Source organism: Macaca thibetana, chromosome 13 (assembly GCF_024542745.1).
Source record: "Macaca thibetana thibetana isolate TM-01 chromosome 13, ASM2454274v1, whole genome shotgun sequence".
Classification (NCBI taxonomy): domain Eukaryota; kingdom Metazoa; phylum Chordata; class Mammalia; order Primates; family Cercopithecidae; genus Macaca; species Macaca thibetana.
This window is the reverse complement of record NC_065590.1, coordinates 81,136,165-81,162,628: the sequence shown is the minus strand read 5'-3', so window position 1 is coordinate 81,162,628 and position 26,464 is coordinate 81,136,165. Positions and strand designations below refer to the sequence as shown.

Here is a 26,464-nt window from a genome sequence, read left to right as displayed (position 1 = left end):
AATATTAGGCATTTTAAATTTTACTTTCTTATATCCTAATTTGTAAAAACTCACTCTTTTTTCTGTTTCTGTTTCTCTGTCTTTTTTTTTTTTGGACATGATCTCGTTCTGTTGCCCAGGCTCAAGTGCAGTGGCGCAATTAAAGGCTCACTGCAACCTCTGTCTCCTGGGTTCAAGGGATTCTCCTGCCTCAGCCTCCTGAGCAGCTGGGACTACAGTCCAGTCGTGTGCCACTATGCCCGGCTAGTTTTTTGTGTTTTTAATATTTTTGTATTTTTAGTAGAAACGGGGTTTCACCATGTGCCCAGGCTGGTCTCGAACTCCTGGGCTTACGCCGTTCGCCCGCCTCAGCCTCTCAAAAGTGTGGGGATTAAAGGTGTGAGCCACCATGCCCAGCCCAAAACTTGGCCTTTCTGTATCTATTTTTCCTCCTATCCTGGATCTTGTATTACTCGGGTTTAAAATTGAATACATTTGCTCAGTGTCACATACTTTGTGAATATCTGGAATCAAACACAGACAAGTTTAAAAGGTGTGAGCCTTTTTTACTGTGATTAATTTTAGTATAACCAGATGTAAAGCCTCAGTTACAGTTTACCTTTTTTTCTGCATTGCAGGAATAGACTTCAAGATCAAAACAGTTGAATTACAAGGAAAAAAGATCAAGCTACAGATATGGTAAGTGATGCTAATTTACTTTATGTAGCAGAATGCCAGGTTCCTTAAGGTTTCACAGTGAAATTCTTTTTTATCACAGGTTTAGATTCTGTGAGACTTTCCTTTTTAAAACAGGCAGTCAGGTGACCTTTTTGTGCAGTAAAAACCATTGCATGGACTTAAGTCCATGAGATCTAATAACCTTTTCTACTTACTGTATGAACTCAGGCAAGTTATATACTCACTCATTAGGCTTTTTATCTTCATATGTAAAGGAGGATAGTAACACCCATCTCAATGGATTGTTATAAGGATTACATGAAATAATCTATGCCAAGTTTTTGGTGAAATGCATTGTGAAAATACTTGTTTTCTTTAATATGTTTTTAACTTTTTATGGGCATTATTTTTATTAGTTTGTATTAGGTTTGCCTGAAGAAATACAAAAAAATTCTTTGAATTTGTATTTGTCTGAATCATAGAATTTAGAATTATAATGGCAGTATTTTCCAGCAAATGTTATGTGTTTTATGTGTATTATGTATATTATGTATATTAACCCATTAATTACTAACAAGGACCCTGTCAAATCTGTGTTACTCCTTTTGAGAAAACAGCTTTGTTGAGGTATAACTGAGATAGAATAAGTGCACATAAAGTGTACAACTTAGTAAGTTTTGACATACCTATAAACCTGTAAAACCATCACAACAGTCAAGATAATGAACATATTTGTCACCTCAAAAGTTTTCTCAAGCCTCCTTGTGATCTTTTGTAATCCCTTCTTCCCCACTACCCCTGGTCCCCAGGCAGCCACTGTGCTTGCTTTCTTTCACTGTATTTCTTTTTTTTTTTTTTTTTTTTTTTTTTTTTGAGATGGAGTCACGTTCTGTCACCCAGGCTGGAGTGCAGTGGTGCGATCTTGGCTCACTGCAAGCTCTGCCTCCCGGGTTCATGCCATTCTCCTACCTCAGCCTCCTGAATAGCTGGGACTATAGGCGCCCGCCACCATGCCCGGCTAATTTTTTTTTTTTTTTATTTTTAGTAGAAACAGGATTTCGCCATGTTAGCCAGGATGGTCTCAATCTCCTGTTCTTGTGATCCGCCTGCCTTGGCCTCTCAAAGTGCTGGGATTACAGGCATGAGCCCCTGCGGCCCACCTGTATTTCTAATACTGTATATAAATGGATAGTATGTTTTCTCTTTGTCTTTTTGGGGGGGCTGGGGTCAGCCTTCTTTCACTCACCATAATTATTTTGGAAATTATCAGTTAGTTACTTTTTATTGCTAAGTACTATTTCATTAAGATACACAACAACTTGTTTATTCAGCATAAAGCTGCTATGAGTCTTTGTGTAGGCATATACTTTCTTTTCTCTTGGATTATTCCTGTTTTACAGATAATGAAACAGGTGTACTTTGAAATAATTTAACCAAGGTCTTAGAGCATGTTAGTGGCAGAGCTGGAATGCATACTTGCTGGGATTACAGACATGAGCCACTGCACCTGGCCCATTTTTTGTTCTTCATCGCTTGTCAGCAACTGCATTGGGCCAAATGTGGTGGCTCAATTGTGGAGGCAGGAGGATTGCTTGAGACCAGCCTGGGCAACATAGTGAGACCCCTGTCTACCCCAAAAAATTGTGAATTCATGTTTTCTGTTTTTTGTTTTTGTTTTTCTTTTTTTTTTTTTTGCCGTGATAGGACCTATCGTATGATAGTTACGAGGATGAGTAATACATACAGAGCACTTTAGAACAGTGTCACATAATTACCATTCAGTAAATCATAGCTACTATTATTTTGGGATCTCCCATTATGAGATTAGAACCTAAGAATATTATTTTAGGGCATGAGCAGAGGAGGCAGTTAGCAAAAGACATTGCAAAGCCATTCTTTGGAGACTTAGAATGAGAGTCAGGAGAGATCAGTATCCCAGAATCCAATAGAAGATAGTTTTGAGAATTAGGTATTCCCTTTTAAAGGAAGCTAATAGTTAGAAATTGTATATGTTTAACCAAAATGTCTCTGTTACCTGATGTTGTAATTAGGAATATCTTTATGTGTAACATTCTTAAAATTTAATATAAATTTACTAGAATTTAGATATTTTTCAGTGTTTGCTAAAACTAGTAGTTCTCTTTGAGGCAAAACCCACTTGCTGACCATTGATTTTTGTTTACTTTAGCTGGGAAATAAGTCAGCAAATGAACTGTGGCTCATATTCTGTTTCATTGTAATTAAAGTTGATCTCTAAGGAAGGATGTCAACTGTTTATTCTGAATTTCAAATAGGCGCCCTCCTCATCCATGCCTGACCTTGGTCCTAAGTTCCAAGCCGTGACTAACTCTGCCATGCTGATTGGGTCTCTTAACTGTGTCCTTTTGTGTGTATACTTCAAGCCACCAATTTTCAAACTTTTTGACAGAGATACATTGTGGCTGGGTGTACATATACATGTATATGTATATGTGAGTGTATGTGTAACAAACAATATTTTCCTAAAATATATTTTACATAAGACCTTTGCCCTCCTAAATTTATCCTGTTCCTCCATCTGTTCTCCGTCTTCCACATACTTTCTCTTATTCTATTCCTTGACCTTGTGGATTTATATATTTTCCCCCTTATCATTTTAGTCTTTTTTTTTGAGATAGAATCTCCCTCTGTCATCCAGGCTGGAGTGCAGTGGCATGGTCTCAGCTCACTACAACGTCTGCCTCCCGGGTTCAAGTGATTCTTTTGCCTCAGCCTTCCAAATAGCTGAGGTTACAAGCATGCACCACCACACCTGGCTAATTTTTGTATTTTTAGCGGAGACAGGGTTTCACCATGTTGGCCAGGCTGGTCTCAAACTCCTGGCCTCTAGTGATCCGCCAGCCTCAGCCTCCTAAGATGCTGGGATTACAGGCATGAGCTACCACACCCGGCCCTATTTTAATTTTTAGGTAGCTTTTAGAAATAAAGAGTAACAGATTTGGTTACTCCCAACACTATGGGAGGCCGAGGCAAGTGACTCATTTGAGCCCAGGAGTTTGCGACCAGCCTGAGCATCATAGTGAAATCTCATCTCTACAAAAAATATAAAATTAGCTGGGCACGGTGGCACGTGCACCTGAAGTCCTAGGTATTTGGGGGGCTGAGGCAGGAGGATTGCTTGAGCCCAGGAGGTCAAGGCTGCAGTGAGCCCTGTTCACACCACTGTACTCCAGCCTGGAGATAGCAAGATCCTGTCTCAAAAAAGAAGAGAGAAAAAGAAACAGTAATAATTCACACTTGTTTTTAAAAAGAGCCTTCCTGGCCTGCGTGGTGGCTCACACCTGTAATCCCAGCACTTTGGGAGGCCGAGGCAGACAGATCACGAGGTCAAGAGATTGAGATCATCCTGGCTAACATGGTGAAACCTCGTCTCTACTAAAAATACAAAAAATTAGCCAGGCGTGGTGGCAGGCGCCTGTAGTCCCAGCTACTTGGGAGGCTGAGGCAGGAGAATGGCGTGAACCCGGAAGGTGGAGCTTGCAGTGAGCTGAGATTGCGCCACTGCACTCCAGCCTGGGTGACAGAGCGAGACTCCATCTCAAAAAAAAAAAAGCCTTCCCTGAAAGATGCTCTTTGGAACAGTAAGTCCTCTAGTGTGGCCTTCAAGATTAATCTATAAAAGACTTCTGTTGTACCTGTGAAACTCAAGAATAGTGCAGAAATGGTAATGTTTCTAATTTAAAGTTGTTTGATTTTTAGACCTTTTAAATAGAACCTCTCTGAGATAAAACTCTTCTACATGCTAACATGCCAGGACGAAAGAAGCCATGTAGCTCAAGGTTAAGAAATTTGAGATATCCAGAGTAATTTAAGAAGGCGTTAGCATGAAAAAGCCCATTACTCATAACTTATGATACACTGAAATTCAAAACATTGTCCTCAGCTTTAATGCTTTGCCTCCAGTTGTTACTAAAAAGTACAGTGATTTTTTTTTTAAATCTCTCTAGTTCAGATAAATATATTCAGATTCTTATTGCAGCATGAAAATTCCTATTCTGTAATTGAATATTAGTTTTGGAAATTTTCTTCAATCTGCTTAAGCTTCTACTTTTTGTTTTGTTTTGTTTTGTTTTGTTTTTTGAGACGGAGTCTCGCTCTGTCACCCAGGCTGGAGTACAGTGGCGCAATCTTGGCTCACTGCAAGCTCCGCCTCCCGGGTTTACGCCATTCTCCTGCCTCAGCCTCCCGAGTAGCTGGGACTACAGGCGCCTGCCACCTCGCCCGGCTAGTTTTTTGTACTTTTTAGTAGAGACGGGGTTTCACCGTGTTAGCCAGGATGGTCTCGATCTCCTGACCTTGTGATCTGCCCGTCTCAGCCTCCCAAAGTGCTAGGATTACAGGCTTGAGCCACTGCGCCCGGCCTTGTTTTGTTTTAAGACGATGTTTTGCTCTTGTTGCCCAGGCTGGAGTGCAATGGCATGATCTTGGCTCACCACGACCTCCGCCTCCTGGGTTCAAGTGATTCTCCTGCCTCAGCCTGCTAAGTAGCTGGGATTACAGGCATGCACCACCACGCCTGGCTAATTTTGTATTTTTAGTAGAGACACAGTTTCTCCATGTTGGTCAGGCTGGTCTGGAACTCCCGACCTCAGGTGATCCGCCTACCTCGGCCTTCCAAAGTGCTGGGATTACAGCCGTGAACCACCACACCCGGCCTGCTATTTTTCTTTATTTGAATGATCTTCATGTTTTGCTTTCATTCCAGGAAATCCATGGTGTACAACACCCTCTGTTCTTTAATGTTTTAATTCCTTCATCTTCCAGAATCTCTTATACCCAATTATCCTCCCTCTTTCTGTATGATCTCCCCATTTAAATTTTTTTTAACATTCTTTTGTTTGTTTGTTTGTTTTTAAGACGGAGTCTTCCTCTGTCGCCCAGGCTGGAGTGCAGTGGTGCGATCTCACTGCAAGCTCTGCCTCCGGAGTTCACGTGGGTTCTCCTGTCTCAGCCTCCTGAGTAGCTGGAACTACAGGCGCCCACCACCACGCCTGGCTGGTTTTTCTGTATTTTTAGTAGAGACGGGGTTTCGTCGTGTTAGCCGGGATGGTCTCGATCTCCTGACCTCATGATCTGCCTGCCTCAGCCTCCCAAAGTGCTGGGATTAACAGGCATGAGCCACTACGCCTGGTCAATTTTTTTTTAACGTTCTAGATTCCATTTTCATTTATGTATTTCAAACTTCTATACTTTTCGGCATGACTGTATCTACCCCACAGAATGACCTGGCTCCTTGATTTTAAATTATCCTTTTCCTGAGTCCTGTCCTGGGTCCTGCCCGGACTCTGATTGTACCAGCCCCCACCAGTTGTTAAAGCAATCAATAGTTTATTTCCAAATGAGGAACAGGGTCCTTGCCTCACTATTTCTGGGCTTACTAATGATCTGTTGCCCAGGGCTAAAAGTAGCCACAGCTGCTTGTTTATTGGTGACATTATTTTTAGGTTTGCATGCACACATATGCCTAAATCTAATCCAGCCCAGAAGCTCAAATCCAATAATCAAAAGGAGGTGTTAAATATCTGAAGGGACAATTAAACATTGTACATGTTCACAGTATCTTTTTATGTCACCACAATACTGGTTTCTAAGCCTGTTTTCAAAACTACTCTCTTATCCTGTGCTATTAAAAAATTCTTTCCTGACAGTCTACTTAGTAAGATCAAGTCTCTGAAATTACAAGACAATGGCAATAGAATTTTCCTTACTTAAAGCCAATGATTGCTGTGAAATCCTACTTTTCCTACTGACATTATAAAAAAGAAGTTATATGTTTCTAGGAATTAAAAAGGTATATTTCCTTAATGGTTAGTACCACACTAGGGGTTGGGGAAGCTGTGTACTCTGGCTGTTACTGTGACAGTTATTTTTGGTCTGGGCACTGACAAAACCAAAACAGGCCAGAGGCATATCAATCTACTCTGCAAAGCAGAGACCCCAAATTTCATAACTGTGTTTTTTGGTAACGTAATGAAGTTATTCCTTACCTTATAAATTAGGATGTCAAATTTCTCATGTTGCGTTTTATTTTAAGAATACCTGGATTTCTTCAGAGATACATAATTTGTCTATACCCAGAACACCATGAACTTAAATTATGATTCTCTTCATTCAAGAATTTTTTTCCCCCCCGAAAGTAGGCAGGCTGACACCTGCCCGGTCAGAGCTCACACCCATAGGGATAGGAACAAACAAGTACATAAATATATAATCACAAATTGAGATAAATGCTAGCAAGGTGAATAGGGTAAAGTGATGGAGAATGGGGTAAGGACGAGGGAGGAAGTGATCTAGATTGAATGATCAGGGAAGTCCTCTCTGAAGAGGTAATGTTTAAGATGAGAAGGGAAATACGAACAGTAAGCAACCAAAGTCACTTAGTCGATAAATGTTTATTGAGTATCTATTTGCCAGGTGTTGGTGGTAGGAATATAAGCATAAATCGGACAGATAGGAGCCCTGCCTGCAAAAGCTTACATTTTAGTGGGGTAAGTCTAGATCTTACTATACTTTGTACCATGTTGCCCAGGCTGGACACCCCCTCCCATTTCAAAGAGTCCTAATTAATTCACTATATTTTTCTTGTATAAAAGCACTACATAGCAGTCACAACTGGAGCCTGGGTCTTCTTCATGGACTCTGGTATGGGTCTTACAAGATGGTCAGTGAATTCCTGATAGGGAGACTCATTGAATATATTGTCTTTCTTGAGGTGTTGGGGATGAGACAGCTGTAGGTCTTGAAGTTAGTATTAAAGGTGACCTTGGCAAAGGTGCCTAGGGTAGCAATGCAGCTCCTGGCGGAGGTATAGCAGTCATTGATATGGGCCATTAGCAGCAGTTTCTTGGGCACAGGGGCGGACAGTGCCTCTAGGGACTGGGATGAGGCCACCAGCACAGAGCTGCAGTGGTTACCTTGCAAGGGACTGTGGGTCTTACTGATCTTGTTCCCCAAGTAGCTTCACAGCACATGGGAAATGGAGAGGTTGGCCAGTGTATGGTGGCCCTGCAGATGGCAGGGGCTACTTCCTTGGAACACCTAACACACAGACTGACGTGACTCTTGTCCCTGGCTGTAACAAATCCCTTGAACCTGATCCACTGGCCAGCACAGGTCTCTTTTTGCATGGGCATAATCTTCAAAACCTCATCTTTGAGGACATCCTTAGGAGAAAGTGAACAATCTCAGACTCCTTGATGGGTGGGGAGGAGAAGAGAGAGATTTCCTCCAGGAACTTGATTGTCATGTCTTTGATCAGGTGGCCCATCTTGGTGACAGGGAACTATTCCTTGTCCTTGTCCTTGCCTCCTTGAGCTCCTAGGCCTCAGCAGCAACCCTGGCCCAGTCACCACTCCTGAAGCCTCCCAGTCCAGGACCGCTAGCGCCTTCAGGCCCTCCCATAGTAGTGGCAGGATCTGCCATTTGGTATTTTCTCTGAGAAGGCTTAATCTCTTTTCTTGCTCTGCTTTTTGTTTCCTTGACACTTATAATCCTCTGACATTCCATAATGTTTTATTTATGTGTTGTCTATCTTCAATAGAATATAAACTTTGTTAAGGCGGGAATTTTTATTTCATTTACAGCTTTATCTCTTGTGCCTGGAATAATGTCTAGTGTGTAGTACTTGCTTAATAATACTGTTAGGATGAAAGAATGGAATATTACTTTCAAGGGCAGATCCATATACTTTGAGATGAAATGAGCAAGTGACAGGGCTGTGATCTTCTCTTCTCTTCTCTTCTCTTCTCTTTTTCTTTTTCTTTTTCTTTTTCTTTTCATTTTTGAGATGGAGTCTCGCTCTGTCGCCCAGGCTGGAGTGCAGTGGCGCTATCTCGCCTCACTTGCAAGCTCTGCCTCCCGAGTTCACGCCATTCTCCTACCTCAGCCTCCCGAGTAGCTGGGACTACAGGTGCCTGTCACCACACCCGGCTACTTTTTTGTAATTTTAGTAGAGAGGGTGTTTCACCGTGTTAACCAGCATGGTCTCGATCTCCTGACCTTGTGATCCCCCCACCTCGGCCTCCCAAAGTGCTGGGATTACAGGCGTGAGCCACCGTGCCCGGCCAGGCTGTGATTTTCTTAAGATTAAAAAGTCCAAGTCTTTGACTTAGCTAAAAACCATTTTATTTTACTTACATAGAAATAAGGCTACAGGCAAAGCCAGGGTTTTCCTTGAGAAGCAGCTTTGAGTGCTGTTTAAGCACAGATAAATATTAACTTGAGAGCTCTTAATACCATAGAGCATCTATCTGCAAAGGTAGTCTTGACTTAGAGCATTATTAGGACATCTTTAAAACAGAATGAAATTTTGAGTCTCATGGTGACATTATTGCAGCTTTGCATATTTTTATGGAAAATATTTCTTATTGTTAGTTATCCCTCCTTATTGTTTATAAGTGAAAACAATGACAACAACTACTAAGGTCCAAGGAAGTTAAGTACATTCAAGGTCACTAAGCTGGGAGGGGTAGAACCCAAGGATAAACTTAAGCCTGACCCCAAACCCATGTTCTGTGTATATTCTTGCATAAAGCCTAACCTATGGTTGGCAGTTAATATTTGGGTTGATAGATAAAGGAATAGATGGCAGATATGTGAACATGCTAAGTGCATTTAAGATATGAAAAGATTGAGAATCCAGTCATATGCAGGGAGTGGGAACAGATCTTGCAGAAGCTCTTAGTAGGAACAAACTTATGAATGTAAAAATGGTTTTTAGTGGTTAGGGAAAAGAGTACCTCAAAATGATAGGGGCTGGAGAAAGGTTTAAACTACTGTAAGGCTTTGTAATCTCCAGTATAAAGAGTTTGGAATTGATTCTGGTTATAATGGGTTTTTATTGGAAGTTTTCTGTTTTTACTTTTATTTTTTTGGAAAGCCTAGTCATGTTTTCAGTTTGTTTTGTAATGACTTTTTTGATGCATAATTCACATACCGTACAATATACCCATTTAAAACAATTTAATAGTTTTTAGTATATTCACAAATTTGTACACCCATCGTTAACATTTTAGAACATTTTTATCTCCCCTACAAAGAAACCTCATGCCTGTCACTCTTTATCCTCCTAACCCCCTGGCCAGGGAAACCACTAATCAACTTTGTATAAAATTTATTTGTCTGGACTTTTCAAATAGATGGGAATCATATAATATATGGTCTTTTGTGACTAGTTTCTTTCACTTAGCATGAGGTTATCAGGGTCTGTCTGTGTTGTACATGAATCAGTACTTCATTCTTTTTTACGGCTAAAGAGTACTCCATTGTATGGATATACCACATTTTATTTATCCGTTCATTAGTAATGGGCCTTTCAGTTGTTTCTACTTTTTGGCTATTATGAATAATGTTGCTGTTAATTTGCGTCTACGTTTTTGTGTGGACATACAAGTTTTCATTTCTTTTGGTTATATACCTACAATTGTTGGATCATATGGTAACTCCATGTTGAACATTTTGAGGAACTACCTATTTTCTAACATGGCTGCATCATTTTACATTGTCACCAACAGGGTATGAGGGTCCCAATTTCTCTACATCCTCACTAATGTGTATTATTGTCTTTTGGGGCATAGCCATCCTGTGGTGGTGGGGATCTAGGTTGGTATCTCATTGTGGTTTTTATTTGTATTTTGCTAATGACTAAGGATGTTGAGCATCTTAAATGTTTATTGTCCATTTGTGTATCTTCTTTGGATAAATGCCTGTTTAGATCTTTTGCTCGTTTTTAAGTTTGGTCATTTGTCCTTTTATTGTTAAGTTGTAAGTTCTTTGTATATTCTGCATACACAAGTACCATATCAGATACACAGTTTGCAAATAGTTTCTTCCATCCTGTGGGTTGTCTTTTCACCTTGTAATGTTCACTGAAATACAAGTTTTTAATTTTCATGTCCCATTTACCTGTTTTTTCTTGTTTCTGCTTTGGTGACATGTTTAAGAAACAGTTGTCAAATCCAAGATTTGAAGATGACTCCTATGTTTTCTTCTAAGAGTTTTTATCGTTCAGCTCTTACATTTAGGTCTTGATCTGATTTTAGGTAATTTTTTTTTTCTTTTTTTTTGAGATGCAGTCTCGCTCTGTCGCCCAGGCTGGAGTGCAGTGGTGCCATCTCGGCTCACTGCAAGCTCCGCCTCCCGGGTTCATGCCATTCTGCTGCCTCAGCCTCCCGAGTAGCTGGGACTACAGGTGCCCGCCACCATGCCTGGCTAATTTTTTGTATTTTTAGTAGAGACTGGGTTTCACTGTGTTAGCCACGATGGTCTCAATCTCCTGATCTCGTGATCTACCTGCCTCAGCCTCCGAAAGTGCTGGGATTATAAGCATGAGCCATCGCGCCCAGCCGTTTGGGGGTAATTTTTATATATGGTTTGGGGTAGAGGTCCAACTTCCTTCTTTTGCATGGATATATTCAGTTGTTCCAGCACCATTTGTTGGAAAGCCTGTTGTTTTCCCAATGAAGATATTAGAAGTTTTAAGCAGAATAATATGATCAAACATACGTTTAAAGAAGATCACTCTGGCTGGTGTGTGGAGAACGGCAGTTCATCCTTTCTGAATCTTAGAATGCCAACAAAAGGTACTGTGAACAAGCAGCCAGTGACTTAGAATGAAGACCAGAAACTTATCACTTATCCAAAGAGTCATGAGAATAAAGCGTTACAAGAAGAGAATGCAGTTGGCTGGAGACGCAGTGGCTCACACCTGTAATCCCAGTGCTTTGGGAGGCCGAGGCAGGAGGATCACCTGAGGTCAGGAGTTTGAAACCAACCTGGCCAACATGGTGAAACCCCATCTCTACTAAAAATATTAAAATTAGCTGGGCATGGTGTAATCCCAGCTACTTGGGAGGCTGAGGCAGGAGAATCACTTGAACCCAGGAGGCGGAGGATGCAGTATGCCGAGATCGTGCCACTGCCCTCTGTGAGACTCTGTCTCAGGAAAAAAAAAAAAGAAAAAAGAGAATGCAGTCAACTGTGTAGAATCCTGCTTAGTGATTAAGATGCAGTCATACAGTGCATAATGGTATTTTAGTCGATGACTGCATACACAGTGGTTGTCCTAACAATATTATAATATCGCATTTTTACTGTACCTCTTCTATGTTTAGCCATATTTAGATACACAAATACTTACTATGTTACAGTTGTCGACTCTATTCAGTATAGTCACATACTCTACAGGTTTGTAGCCTGGGAGCAATACCATATAGTGCAGGTATGTTGTAGGCTATATTCATTTAGGTTTGTATAAGTACACTCTATGATGTGTGCACAATGATGACATAGTCTAATGATGGAATTCTCAGAACGTATCCCTGTCATTAAGAGGTCGATGATATATAAAAAGGAAATAGCTATTGGATTTGGCATCCAGGTTATTGGAGACCTTCTGAAAAGGAGTTTTGGTACAGTAATCAGTAATAGCTATCCTATTAGAATCAGTTAAGGACTGAAAGTGGGAAAACAGCAACTAGAGAAAACTCTTTAAAGAAATTTGCTGGGAAAATTTTTATGTAAATATGGACAAGCTTATCCTAGTATTTATATGGGAAGGCTAGGATAGCTAAAACAATTTTGACAAAGTAAAATAAGTGGGAAGAATCAATCTACCTGGTTTTAAAACTATTTAGCCACAGTAATCCAAGATAGTATGGTAATGGAGGAGGCCTAGACACATAGGAGATAGCAACAGAATAAAGAACCCAGACACAGATTGAACTATGGTGTGGCTTGCAGATTTTTGACAAAGGTACAAAAGCAGTTTAATGGAGGAAGGTTATTACTTCGACATTTCCAGCAGGTGGTGCTACAGCAATAGGACATTCATGAAAATATCCTATTTGAAATTAACTCAAAATGTACTATTGGTTTAATAAAACCATAAGGTGGCCAGGCACAGTGGCTCACGCCTGTAACCCCAGCACTTTGGGAGGCTGAGGTGGGTGGATCACCTGAGATCAGGAGTTTGAGATCAACCTGGCCAACATGGTGAAACCCCATCTCTACTAAAAATACCAAAATTGTCCAGTGTGGTGGTGCACACCTATAGTCCCAGCTCTTTAGGAGGCTGAGGCAGGAGAATCTCTTGAACCCGAAAGGCAGAGGTTGCAATGAGCTGAGATCGCACCACTGCACTCCAGCCTGGTTGACAGAGCAAGACTCTGTCTCAAAAAAAGAAAAAACCCATAAGGCTTTTAGAAGAAAATATGGGAGAAAATCTTTGGAACGTAAGACTAGGTGAAGAGGCTGGGTGCGTTGGCTCATGCCTGTAACCCTAGCACTTTGGGAGGCTGAGGTGGGCAGATCATCTGAGGCCAGGAGTTCAAGACCAGCCTGGCCAACATGGCGAAACCCCGTCTCTACTAAAAATATAAAAATTAGCTGGACGTGGTGGCACATGCCTGTAATCTCAGCTATTTCAGAGGCTGAGGTAGGAGAATCTCTTGAACCTCAGAGGCAGAGGTTGCAGTGAGCTGAGATCATGCCACTACACTCCAGCCTGGGCAACAGAGTGACACCCTGTTTCAAAAAAAAACAAGACTAGGTGAAGAATTCTTAGACATAACACTAAACACATGATCTGTAAAAGAAAAAAAATCAGTAAATTAATTAGACTTTCACAAAATTAAAAGCTTCCTCTCTACAAAATACCCTGTCGAGGGACTGAAAAGACTAGCTACAGACTTGGAGAAAATATTTACAAGCCAATGTATCTGATAAAGGACTTCTATCTAAAAAGAACTTTAAAAAGTCAACAGTAAAAAGACAAAAAACTGACAATCCAGGCCAGGCGCAGTGGCTCACTCCTGTAATCCCAGCACTTTGGGAGGCCAAGGAGGGCTGATCACCTGAGGTCAGGAGTTCGACACAAGCCTGGCCAACATGGTGAAACCCCATCTCTGCTAAAAATACAACAATTGGCTGGGCGTGGTGGTGGGCGCCTGTAATCCCAGCTGAAGCAGGAGAATCACTTGAACCCAGGAGGCAGAGGTTGCAGTGAGCCAAGACTGCGCCATTGCATTCCAGCCTGGGCAGCAAGATCAAAACTCCATCTCAAAAATAAAACCCCCAAAACAAAAAACAAACAATCCAATTAGACAATGGACCCCCCCCAAAAAAAAAAAAACATAAACAGACATTTCACCGAAGAGCATGTGTTAATGGCAAATAAACACATGAAAAAATGTTCACCATCTTAGCCACAGGGAAACACAAATTAATGTGATGATGAAATAATGCTATATGCCCTCTTAGAACTACAGAAATAAAAAATAGTGACAGCATCAAATGCTGGTGAGGATACAGAGAAACTGGATCTTTTATATGTTGCTAGTGCAAATGTCAAGTGATAGAGCCACTCTGGAAAAAGTTGGCCAGTTTCTTACACACTTACCATATTACCCATAAATAACATTCCTGGGCATTTATTTCAAAGAAATGAAAAGTTATGTCCACATAGAAACCTATAAATGAATAGTTTTAGAACTTTGTTATAGCCAAAAACTGGAAACAACCCTGAATGTCCTTCCATGGGTGAATGATTAAACAAATTGTGGTACATACATTCCGTAGAATGCTACTCAGCAATGGAATGGGACAGACCAGGATTACATGCAAAAACTTGGAGAGGACCTCAAGAGCATTATGGTGAAAGAAGTGTCAAATGCGAGTTTCAAAAGGTAGCATACTACATGATTCCACTTACATAACATTCTGGAAATGAAAAAAATATAAACATAGAAAACAGATTATTGATCAGAGTTTAGGGACTATGGAGAGTAAAGAGGTGATGTAATAGTTCTTTATCTTGTTTGTTGTGGTAGTTACACAAATCTGTACATGTAATAAATTGTAGAGAACTACTGTATATACACACATACACAAATAAGTGCATGTAAAAAAAAAACCTGAAATATTAATAAGGTCTGTAGATTGTATCCAGTGTCTATTTTCTGGTTTTGCTATTATGCTGCAGTTATATAAGATGTTATCATTAGGAAAAGCTGGGTGAAAGGCACCCAGGACCTCTCTGCACAGTTTTGTAACTTCCTGTAAGGCTATAATTATTTCAAAATAAAAGTTTTAAAAATATTAACTCAAAAGAGGAACAGGGATAGTTGGAGAGATGTAAGGTTGAGATTGGGGTTTTTGCTTTATTTATTTTTTTGAGACAGTCTCGCTGTGTCACCCAAGCTGGAGTGCAGTGGCACTATCTCGCCTCACTGCAACCTGCACCCCCCGGGTTCATGCAGGTCTCTTACCTCAGCCTCCCAAGTAGGCGGGATTACAGCCACCATGCCTGGCTAATATTTGTATTTTTAGTACAGATGGAGTTTTACCTTGTTGGCCAGGCTGGTCTTGAACTCCTGACCTTAAGTGATCTATCCGCCTCAGCCTCCCAGAGTGCTGGGATTACAGGTGTGAGCCACTGCGCCTGACCTTATTTTTGCTTTTGAAAAAAAAGATACTAAAACATGTTCGTACGCTGATGAGATGATCGTAAAAGAGCAAAATGATGATACAAATGAGAGGGCATAGTTACAGGGGCAAAATATATCTTACACCTTTGGCTTTAAGCATTAAATAATGGAAAATACTACTATTTACATTTCTATCTTATTTATAAGTGAGGTTATCTTTACAACTTTTGGTTAATGATTCTAAATGTAAATGTGACTACACTATGGTATAGTTCTCTAATGTTCTAAAAATCCTAACTGCTTTTGTGTTACATTATGGAACTAAATTATTAAACAAAATGGAAAGAGTTTTTCTGGTGTTTGCTAGTGCTTATTCAACAACCTTGAGTTTTATGTGTCACTTCCTACTGTTTTGCCTTTTAGATTTTCATCCAGTATGAGTAGGTTATTAATTCCCTTCAACTAAAAAGTTTTTATATATACTTAGGAAAAACTATTTTATTCTTGTTTTGTCCTTTATGTGAAACGTAGTAATACCAAAATGCTTAATAGAAATTGTTGGCTGTTTATTTCAGGGATACAGCAGGCCAGGAGCGATTTCACACCATCACAACCTCCTACTACAGAGGCGCAATGGGTATCATGCTAGTATATGACATCACCAATGGTAAAAGTTTTGAAAACATCAGCAAATGGCTTAGAAACATAGATGAGGTAAGACCTAGAAATTGTATAAACCCTTCATGAACACACATTTGTGTGCTTGGTTAAGAAGAATAAATATTCCAATTGATCTTCAAGATACAATGTACTGTTGAAGTAATTATTACTGAAGTATTTCTATTTTCTAAAAGTTAATGTTGGCCGGGCATGGCGGCTTCATGCCTGTAATCCCAGAACTTTGGGAGGCTGAGACGGGAGGATCACCTGAAGTCAGGAGCTCAAGACCAGCCTGGCCAACATGGTAAAACCCTGTCACTACTAAAAATTACAAAAATTAGCTGAGCATGGTGGCGCGTGCCTGTCGTCCCAGCTACTCGAGAAGCCAAGGCAGAAGAACCTCTTGAACCTGGGAGGTAGACGTTACAATGAACCAAGATCGCGCCACTGCACTCCAGCCTGGGCAACAGGCTTTTTTTTTGAGACTCTGTCTCCAAAAAAAAAAAAAAAAAAAAAAAAAAAAATTAATGTTGTTATTCGCCTACGTTTTTCTTAAGTTTTTGGGCAGTCTATCTAGAGCCTCATTCAAGACAATTAGTAAATGACTCCAAAACTCTATATAGCCATCTTATAAGATGACCCCAAATAGAAGCTACCAGTGGTTTTACAATGACTTTCTGGAAATGAATTTTTTCTTAATAAATTTTTATTGAATGAATGAATGAAATATCTAGTAGTAATTTTTAAAAACTTTATTTTTCATGTTACAGAAATATAATATTGCTTCTAGGCATTTTGAAATATATGGAATGCTAATACAGTAAAAACCTAAGAAAATAGTTCCATTGCATGTGAAAATGTTGTTTTTTTTTCTGTATTTTGGTTTTTTTTTTTTTTTTTTTGAGACGGAGTCTCGCTGTGTTGCCCAGGCTGGAGTGCAATGGCCGGATCTCAGCTCACTGCAAGCTCCACCTCCCGCGTTTACGCCATTCTCCTGCCTCAGCCTCCCAAGTAGCTGGAACTACAGGCTCCTGCCACCACGCCCGGCTAGTTTTTTGTGTATTTTTAGTAGAGACGGGGTTTCACCGTGTTAGCCAGGATGGTCTCGATCTCCTGACCTTGTGATCTGCCCGTCTCGGCTTCCCAAAGTGCTGGGATTATAGGCTTGAGCCACCGCGCCCAGCCTATTTTGGGTTTTTTTGAGATAGAGTCTCACTTCATCACCCAGATTGGAATGCAGTGGCACGATCTTGGCTCTCTGCAATCTCTGCTTTCTGGGTTCAAGTGATTCTTGTGTCTCAGTGTCTTAAGTAGCTGGAATTACAGATATGCACCACCACACCCGGCTAATTTTTGTATTTGTAGTAGAGATGGGGGTCTCGCCATGTTGGCCAGGCTGGTCTTGAACTCCTGGCCTCAAGTGATCTGCCCACCTTGGCCTCCTGAAGTGCTAGGATTACAGGCGTGAACCACCGCGCCCAGCCTGATGTCACTTTTTATAAGTTAAAGTTACGTATCAAAGCATGTCTATTTCTTTGCTACAGCATAGGTGGCTTCTTGTTAAGAGTTGTTTTTCATGCCTTATTGCTACCTTCTAGGCTGTGAGTTTCATTGAGAGTAACTCTTTGAAGCAAGTTTTGGCCAGATACACAAAGAGCAAGTCTTAAACCAATATTAGACCCAAGATAATACCCCTAAGGGTAGCAATCCTAATGGCTCATAACCACTTTTTTGTTGCTACAATAAACCTTTAGGAGAAGCTTATTATTTTTTAATAATTAAAGATACACAGATCTTGGCCAGGTGTGGTGGCTTACGCCTGTAATCCCAGCACTCTGGGAGACCGAGGCAGGCGGATCACCTGAGGTCAGGAGTTTGAAACCAGTCTGGTCGACATGGTGAAACCCTGTCTCTATGAAAAACCCAAAAAAATTAGCTGGGCATGATGGTGGTCACCTGGAGTCTCAGCAACTTAGCAGGCCAAAGCAGGAGAATCACTTGAACCCAGGAGGCGGAGGAGGCTGCAGTGAGCCAAGATTCCACCACTGCACTCCATCCTGGGCAGCAGAATGCAACTCCGTCTCAAAAAAAAAGAAAAAGAAAATCTTGTTTCTCTGACATATTTAAAGGATTATATAACATGATAAAGAGGAACTTTACCCAGGAATGCCAGGGTCAGAACCTGTCAATGTAATATACCATATTAATAAAGGACAAAACTATACAATTATCTCAGTTCACACAGAAAAAACATTTGACACAATCCAGCATTCTTTTATGATTAAAACATTCGGCTGGGCGCAGTGGCTCATGCCTGTAAATCCCAGCACTTTGGGAGGCCGAGGTGAGTGGATCACCTGAGGTAAGGAGTTCGAGATCAGCCTGGCCAACATGGTGAAACCTCATCTCTACTAAAAATACGAAAATCAGCCAGGTGTGATGGCAAACGCCTGTAATCCCAGCTACTCAGAAGGCTGAGGCAGGAGAATCGCTTGAACCCGGGAGGTGGAGATTGCAGTAAGCCGAGATCGTGCCATTGCGCTTCAGCCTGGGCAACAGAGCAAGGCTCTGTCTCAAAAAAAAGTCAACAAACTAGGAATAGCAAAGAACTTCCTTAATCCTGTAAGTGACATCTATAAAAATACCACAGCTATTATACCTGTCCCTTAAGATCAAGAACATGGCAAGAATATCTGCTCTGGCCACTTCTGTTCAACATTATGCTGAGATTCCAGCCAGAGCTTAAAAAAGAAAAAAGAAAAGAGCCATCCAGAGTGAAACAACTATTTATAAATGGTAGAATATTTTATACAGAAAATCCTTAAAAACCCACAAACATATACCCAGAAAACTCTTAGAACTAATAAGTGAGTTCAGCAAGGCTACAAGAAATGAGATCAAGATACAAAAATCAGCTTTATTTCTGTACACTAGCAATAACCTAAAAATTACATTGAGAATAAAATTCCATTTGTAATAATATCAAAAGGGAAAAATTACTTAGGAGTAAATTTAACCAAAAGAGTATAAGACTTGTACACAGAAAACCACAAAATATTGTTGAAAGAAATTAAAGATCTAAACAATTAGATAGCCTGTATTTGTGAATTGGAAGACAATATTAAGATGGCATTACTACCCAAAGTGATCTACAGATTCAGTGCAATCCCTATCAAAATCCCAATTGCTTTTTTTTAAATTCCCCCTGTGGAAATTGACAAATTGACCCTAAAACTAATATAGACAGGCAAGGGACCCAGAGTAGCCAAAACAATCTTGAAAAGGAAGTACAAAGTTGTAAGACTTTCACTTTCTGGTTTTAAAACTTAACCACTAAGCCACAGTAATCAAGACATTGTGATACTGACATAAGGATAGTCATAAAGATTAATTGAATAGTATTGAGAGTCTAAAAATAAACTCTTGTATATATGGTCAGTTGACTTTTAACAAGATGCCTGGACAATTCAATGGGCAAAAGAATAGTCTTTCCAACAAATGGTGCTGGGAAAACTGGCTATCCTTGTGTGGCAGAATGAAAGTTAGACACCTACTTCATACCATACAGAAAAGTTAACTCAAAATGGATCATGAAGGTTGGGCACGGTGGCCCCACCTGTAATCCCAACACTTTTGGGAGGCCAAGGTGGGTGGGTTGCTGGAGCCTAGGAGTTTGAGACCAGCCTGGGCAACATGGTGAAACCCCATCTCTACAAAAATATACAAAAAAAAAAAAAATTAGCCGGGTATGGTGGCATGCACCTGTAGTTCCAGCTACCTGGGAGACTGAGGTGGGATCACTTGAGCCCAAGGAGGTTGAGGCTGCAGTGAACCATGATTGCACTACTACACTCCAGCCTGGGTGACAGAGTGAGACTCTGTCCCAAAAAAAAAAAAAAAAAAAATCATGAACCAACATGTAAGATCCAAAGCCATGAAGTGGCAAAAGAAAAATGGATAAATTGGGCTACATAAAATTTAAAACCTTTGTGCTTTGAAGGTTCTACCATTTAGAAAGTAAAAAGCCAACCCACAGAATGGAAGAAAGGAGGGCAGACTCTAACAAGTGTTGACAAAGATGTAGAGAAATTGTAACCCTCATATATTGCTGGTAGAACTGTAGAATGATGCAGCTGGTTCGGAAGATATTTTGGCAGTTCTCAAAATGTTAAACATACAGTTACCTTATGACCAACAATTCTGCTCCTAGGTATTTACCCAAGAGAGTTAACAATATATATCCACAAAAGGTGTACACCAAGTATTTATAGCAGCATTATTCACAATAGCCAAAAAAAAATAGAAACAACCCAAACATCCATCAACTGATGAATGGATAAATGTGTACATTCATATAATGGAGTATCACTCAGCCATTAAAAGGCATGAAGTACTGATACATGGTACAATGTGGGTGCACCTTGAAAACGTTATGAAAGAAGCCAGACATAAAAGGCCTTATATGATTCCCTTTAAATGAAATGCCCCAAATTGACAAAAACATAGAGACAGAAAGTAGATTCATGATTGCCAGGGGCTGGGCGTGATGTTTGGAGAGAAAAGAGTGATTGCTATGAGTACAGGTTTATAGGGGAATGATAAAAATATTCTAAAGTTCGTAGTGGTGATAGTAGAACTGCCTCGTAAATAACTAAAAAACACTGAATTGTATATTTTTACAGGGTGAATTTTATATGTGAATTATAAACTCAATAAAACTATTTTTTTAAAAACTGAATTGAGCTTTAACACCTTGCCTTACAATTACAGTTGACCCTTGAACAATGTGGGTTTGAACTACACAGGTAGAGTTGTTGTTATTATTTTGAGATGGAGTTTCGCTCTGTCACCCAGGCTGGAGTGCAGTGGCACGAACTTGGCTCACTGTAACCTCCGCCTCCCTGGTTTAAGTGATTATTCTGCCTCAGCCTCCTGAGTAGCTGGGACTACAGGTGCGTGCCGCCACTCCCAGCTAGTTTTTTTTTGTATTTTTTTAGTAGAGACGGGGTTTCACCGTGTTGGTCAGGGTGGTTGGTCTAAAACTCCTGACTTTGTGATCCACCTGTCTCGGCCTCCCAGAGTGCTGGGATTACAGGCGTGAGCCACTGCGCCCCGCCAGTTGTTATTATTTTTTAATTAAAAAATATTTTTGAGATATGTGTCTCACCGTGTTGCCCAGGCTGGTCTTGAAACCCTGAGCTCCAGTAATTCTCCCATCTCAGCCTTCCTAGTATGCTAGGACTACATGTGCCAGCCACCATGCCTGACTCACAGGTCCACTTAATATACATTTTTTTCAACCAAAGGCAGATTGAAAATGCGAATTTTGACACTCACATATAATATAGGGTGGTGTGGGTCCTTTCTTCGTATATATGTCTGTTTCACAGGGCTGGCTGCAGTACTTGAGTATGCGTGGATTTTTGATAAAGGAAGTAGGGTCCTGGAACCAATCAGCCATTCCCCATGGATACTGAGGAGACTGTATTTCTTTTCTTTTTCTTTTCTTTTCTTTTCTTTTTTTCTTTCTTTCTGTCTTGTCTTTTTTTTTTTTCTTTTTCTTTTTTTAAGAGAAAGGGTCTTGCTGTGTTGCCCAGGAGGCTGGTCTCAAATTCCTGGCCTCAAGCAATCTTTCCGTCTAAGCCTCCTGAGTTAGCTGGGACTTCAGGTGTGTGCCACTGTGCCACTCTTTGTATTTCTTTAGCAGAAGGAGACAAATACAAGTTTTCTGTTCCTTGGAATAGAGATAAGAAGTCACAATAGTTAGAATCCTGCTCCTGACGTTTTCTAGTAACATGACCTTGCTTATATACTCTTAAATCTGTGTTTTCTGAAGCGTGTTCTACTTTTTAGTAGTATTACTTGGCATATGATGTTCTATGGACAAATAAGTTAAATAGGTATTTTTATTATGCAATTTTTGTATGCTTTAGTGTGTTGCGAATGTCCAAGAGGGGAGTTACAATATGAAGGTTTTGAAACTTGTTGAGGTGAACTTTACATCAAGGGACAACTCTTGGGATCAGTGTTTTAGAACGAGACTAAAGATGCAGCATGAACAACATAAATGATCCCCTATTTAGTGTTAAGAGTTGGAAAGGGCCAGCTGCGGTGGCTCATGCTTGTAATCCCAGCACTTTGGGAGGCCGAGGCGGGCGGATCACGAGATCAGGAGATTGAGACTATCCTGGCTAACACAGTGAAACCCCGTCTCTACTAAAAATACAAAAAAATTAGCCAGTCGTGGTGGCGGGCGCCTGTAGTCCCAGCTACTCAGGAGGCTGAGGCAGGAGAATGGCATGAACCCAGGAAGTAGAGCTTGCAGTGAGCCAAGATGGTGCCACTGCACTCCAGCCTGGGCAACAGAGCAAGACTCCAGTCTCAAAAAAAGGAGAAAGTACAAAGTTGTTAACATGTAAATAAAATAAGTACCTAACATAGCCTGGGAGGTGAGAGGAGCGACTTTAAACTGAGACCTGAGGAGATGAGAAGTTACCCAGAGAAGGATGGGACTGATACAAAAAGTGCAGTGGATTCTAATTGAAGACAGATAATATATCTTAATTTACTTTGGGTAGCTGGGGAACATAACTACCTTGGCTATAGGGATATTTAGAGAAAGGTACTTTGGACCAGATAGCTTAGGAAGGACAAATCCTTAGGAAACCCAAGTCTCAGATTATTTCTGTAATAGATATAAAAAGATGTTCTTTTTTTTTTTTTTTTTTTTGAGACGGAGTCTCGCTCTGTCGCCCAGGCTGGAGTGCAGTGGCCGGATCTCAGCTCACTGCAAGCTCCGCCTCCCGGGTTTACGCCATTCTCCTGCCTCAGCCTCCCGAGTAGCTGGGACTACAGGCGCCCGCCACCTCGCCCGGCTAGTTTTTTTGTATTTTTAGTAGAGACGGGGTTTCACCATGTTAGCCAGGATGGTCTCGATCTCCTGACCTTGTGATCCACCCGTCTCGGCCTCCCAAAGTGCTGGGATTACAGGCTTGAGCCACCGCACCCGGCCAAGATGTTCTTTTTTTTTGAAACAGAGTCTTGTTCTGCCACCCAGGCTGGAATGCAGTGGCACAATCTCAGCTCACTGCACAAACTCCACCTCCCAGATTCAAGTGGTTCTCCTGCCTCAGCCTCCTGAGTAGCTGGGATTACAGGCACGTGCCACCACGCCTGGCTAATTTTTGTATTTTTAGTAGAGACGGGGTTTCACCGTGTTGGTCAGGCCAGTCTTGAACTCCTGACCTTATGATCCGTCCTCAGCCTCCCAAAGTGCTGGGATTACAGGCGTGAGCCACCACACCCAGCCAAAAAGATGTTCTTTTAGCTCCAATTTTTACAAAGTAATGTCCCCTCCTCCCCCTTTTTTTTGAGACCGGGTTTCACTGTTTCCCAGGCTGGAGTGCAGTGGTGTGAACACAGCCCACTGTAGCCCAGACCTCCTGGGCAAATTAGCGCTTTAAAAAAAAAAAAAGAAAAAAAAATTAACAGGTTCTCATGTTACTAGTCAAATAACAGAACAACTTTGAGGCTTTTATTTGTGAAACATATATTGGTTTCTGAATGGTTTCATTATTATTAAACTTCAACATTCTTTTAAAGTATTTGTTGTTTCTATTTAATGATAGACAGTGATCTCTAAATCTGGGATTCTCAGTCAAGGACAGTTTTAATTTTGTCAATGTGTGGAGATATTTTTGGTTATCACAACTTGGGTACAAGAAGAATGCTGACCCAAAATGTCTGTATGGCCGAAGTTGAGAAACCTTGGTCTAAATGCACCTCTCTGTGTTAGTACCTTGGGAAAATTAACCATATTTTAAGCTAGTTACAGTCTGCATGTGTAATTCATAGAGATATATGTCCTCCTGCATAAATACGTCTCTTTATGGATATGTCTGTGTGGTGCAACTACCAATCTTTCTTTGGGTGTTTTTGCCTTAAGTGGTTGTAAACACAATGTGTATCTGACTGAAAAAAGATTAATGTACATGTTGGTATAAGAAAATGTATGAGAGAAGTTCTGTGTATTCTGAGTGCTGTTTTAGTGGTCCCCTGGCTCAGCAGTGAAGTCTTTAACCTTGTAATGCTTGCTTCTTATTGTTAGTAAGATCATCCAAGTAAGGATGATCTTAGGTGTGAAGATATGTATAGGGCCGTGCACGGTGGCTTACACCTGTAATCCCAGCACTTCGGGAATCTTAGGTGGGAGGATTGCTTGAGCTTAGGAGTTTGAGACCAGCCTGAGCAACATAGCAAGACCTCATCTCTACTAAAAGTTTTTTTAAAGCCGGGTATGGCAGTGAATACCTGTGGTTCCAGCTATTTTTTAGGCTGAGGTGGGAGGATCACCTGAGCCCAGGAGATCAAGGCTGTAGTGAGCTATGATTGTAGCAGTGCATTCCAGCCTGGGTGACACAGTGAGACCTTGTCTCAGAAAAATAAAATAAATGAATTTTTAAAAGACTTCTATAATACCATTTTGACCTTTTTCTTAGTTTTTGTGTTTTGTTACTCAGAGAAGCATATCCCAGGTCTTTTCAGGTCTTAGCTTTACTTTTTTTTTTTTAAAGACAGGGTCTCACTCTGTCAGGCTAGAGCGCAGTGGTACAATCACAGCTTACTGCAGCCTCTACCTCCTGTGCTCATGCTGTCCTCCCACCCTAGCCTCCCAGGTACCTTGAACCACAAACGTGCTCTATCATGTCTGGCTAATTTTTATTTTTGTAGCGATGGGGTCTCTCTATGTTGCCCTGGCTGGCCTCAAATTCTTGGGCTCAAGCAATCTTCCTGCCTTGGCTTCCCAGAATGTTGGGATTACACACATGAGCCACTGTGCGCAGCAGGCTTACTTTCAAATATATTTTTGAGCTAGAATCATATTTATGCTCTGAAATGCCACACATGTATAAAGAATTATACCTATTTCCTCACTAGCCCCAGAATGCTGATGTGCGTTGGCGTGGAGGTGTAGTAGGTTGTAAATTGGTGGTCACATTGCTAAAGCTTTTTTTAAAAACAGGCTGAAAATACCTTAACACTTACAAATTTATATATAAGGTAATTTTCCTTTTTTTGTACTTCATTGATCATTTATTTATTGGCTTCGGCTTCCTTCCATCGGCCTGCTTACACGTAACTTACAGGTGTTCTTAGTAGAAGAGTGGCTTCTAAAGCTACGGATAATTTTTCTTCTCTTCGAGTGGAGGTTCATGTTAGTGTCTCTGGTAACTTGCAGTGTCTGGTAGTGATTAGGATATGGGTAGATTATTACAGGTCACTGTGATAATTTGTCCATTTAGTAGCTGGGAGCCTTTTAAAACCATGCTTCTGTACTTTTTTTGGGATCATGAACCCCTTTGAGAAATTAGAATCTTACCAGAATGATGTACTTACACAACTTTCAAAGTTTTATGTGTGCTCCTTGAAATTAATGATGTCCCTGAAGTCCATCCTTAGATTCTGAGATCAAAATGCCTCTTACTGACTCTTAGCACATGGCAGGATTTTAGGAGCACCTGGTATATTGCTGCTTATTACTGGATATTTGCCAGGTTGCCTTTGTTTTAGCAGTAACATAAATTAAGAGGCACTAAATTCAGGTAAGACCATGGAATCCCTAAATACAGAGTTTTTTTTTTTTTTTTTCTTGAGACAGAGTCTTGCTCTGTTGCCCAGGCTGGAGTGCAGTGACGTGATCTTGGCTCACTGCAAGCTCCGCCTTCCGGGTTCACACCATTCTCCTGCCTCAGCCTCCTGAGTAGCTGGGACTACAGGCACCCGCCACCACGCCCGGCTAATTTTTCGTATTTTTAGTAGAGACGGGGTTTCACCGGGTTAGCCAGGATAGTTTCGATATGCTGACCTCGTGATCCGCCTGCCTCGGCCTCCCAAAGTGCTGGGATTACAGGCGTGAGCCACTGCACCTGGCCAGCAAGTTTCTTTATAGTATATTATAATATTTTTTTTTTTTTCAAGGCGGAGTCTCACTGTGTTACCCAGGCTGGAGTGCAGTGGTGTGATCTCAGCTCACTGCAACCTCCACTTCCTGGGTTCAAGTGATTGTCCTGCCTCACCTTCCAAGTAGCTGAGATTACAGACGTGCACCACCACTCCTGGCTAATTTTAGTAATTTTAGTAGAGACAGAGATTTGCCATATTGGCCAGGCTGGTCTTGAACTCCTGACCTCATGTGATCCACCCACCTCAGCCTCCCAAAGTGCTGGGATTACAGGTGTGAGCCACCACACTCAGCGTAATTTTTCTTTGTTAAGCTTGTGATTCTACTAAGGGTATCTTCCCTGCAACAAAAGAGTTGTTTTCTCCCTAATCCCACCTTTGTCTACCCCCTTTTAAACTGTCATTGATCCTTGAACTGCAGTTCTACTTACACATGGATATTTTTGTTTAAAGAGATGGGGACTCACAGTGTTGCCCAGGCTGGTTTCAAACTCCAGGGGTCAAGTGATTCTTCCTCCTCAGCCTCCCAAGAAGCTGGGATTACAGGTGTGTGCCACCACACCCAGCTCTATAAACAGATTTTTAAAAACAAATATTTTAGAAAAAATTTTAGATTCTTGCAACAATTTGAAAAACTCACAGACAAGCCATATAACCTAGAAATATTGGCGGCGGGGGCGGGGGGAGATTAAGAAAAAGTTAAGTATTTTGTGAATGTATAAAGT

The 26,464-nt window shown here is 40.9% G+C and overlaps 1 protein-coding gene across 1 annotated transcript in view; it reads left to right on the top strand.

Annotated features, from left to right (window-relative positions):
- The window catches only part of RAB10 (RAB10, member RAS oncogene family), a 106,851-nt gene that overhangs the window by 64,125 nt on the left and 16,262 nt on the right, over nt 1–26,464 (top strand). Inside the window, exons 2-3 of the mRNA XM_050753686.1 lie at nt 618–678; nt 15,695–15,833. Of these exons, the coding sequence (XP_050609643.1) occupies nt 618–678; nt 15,695–15,833 (200 nt within the window). The remainder of the gene's footprint in view (nt 1–617; nt 679–15,694; nt 15,834–26,464) is intronic.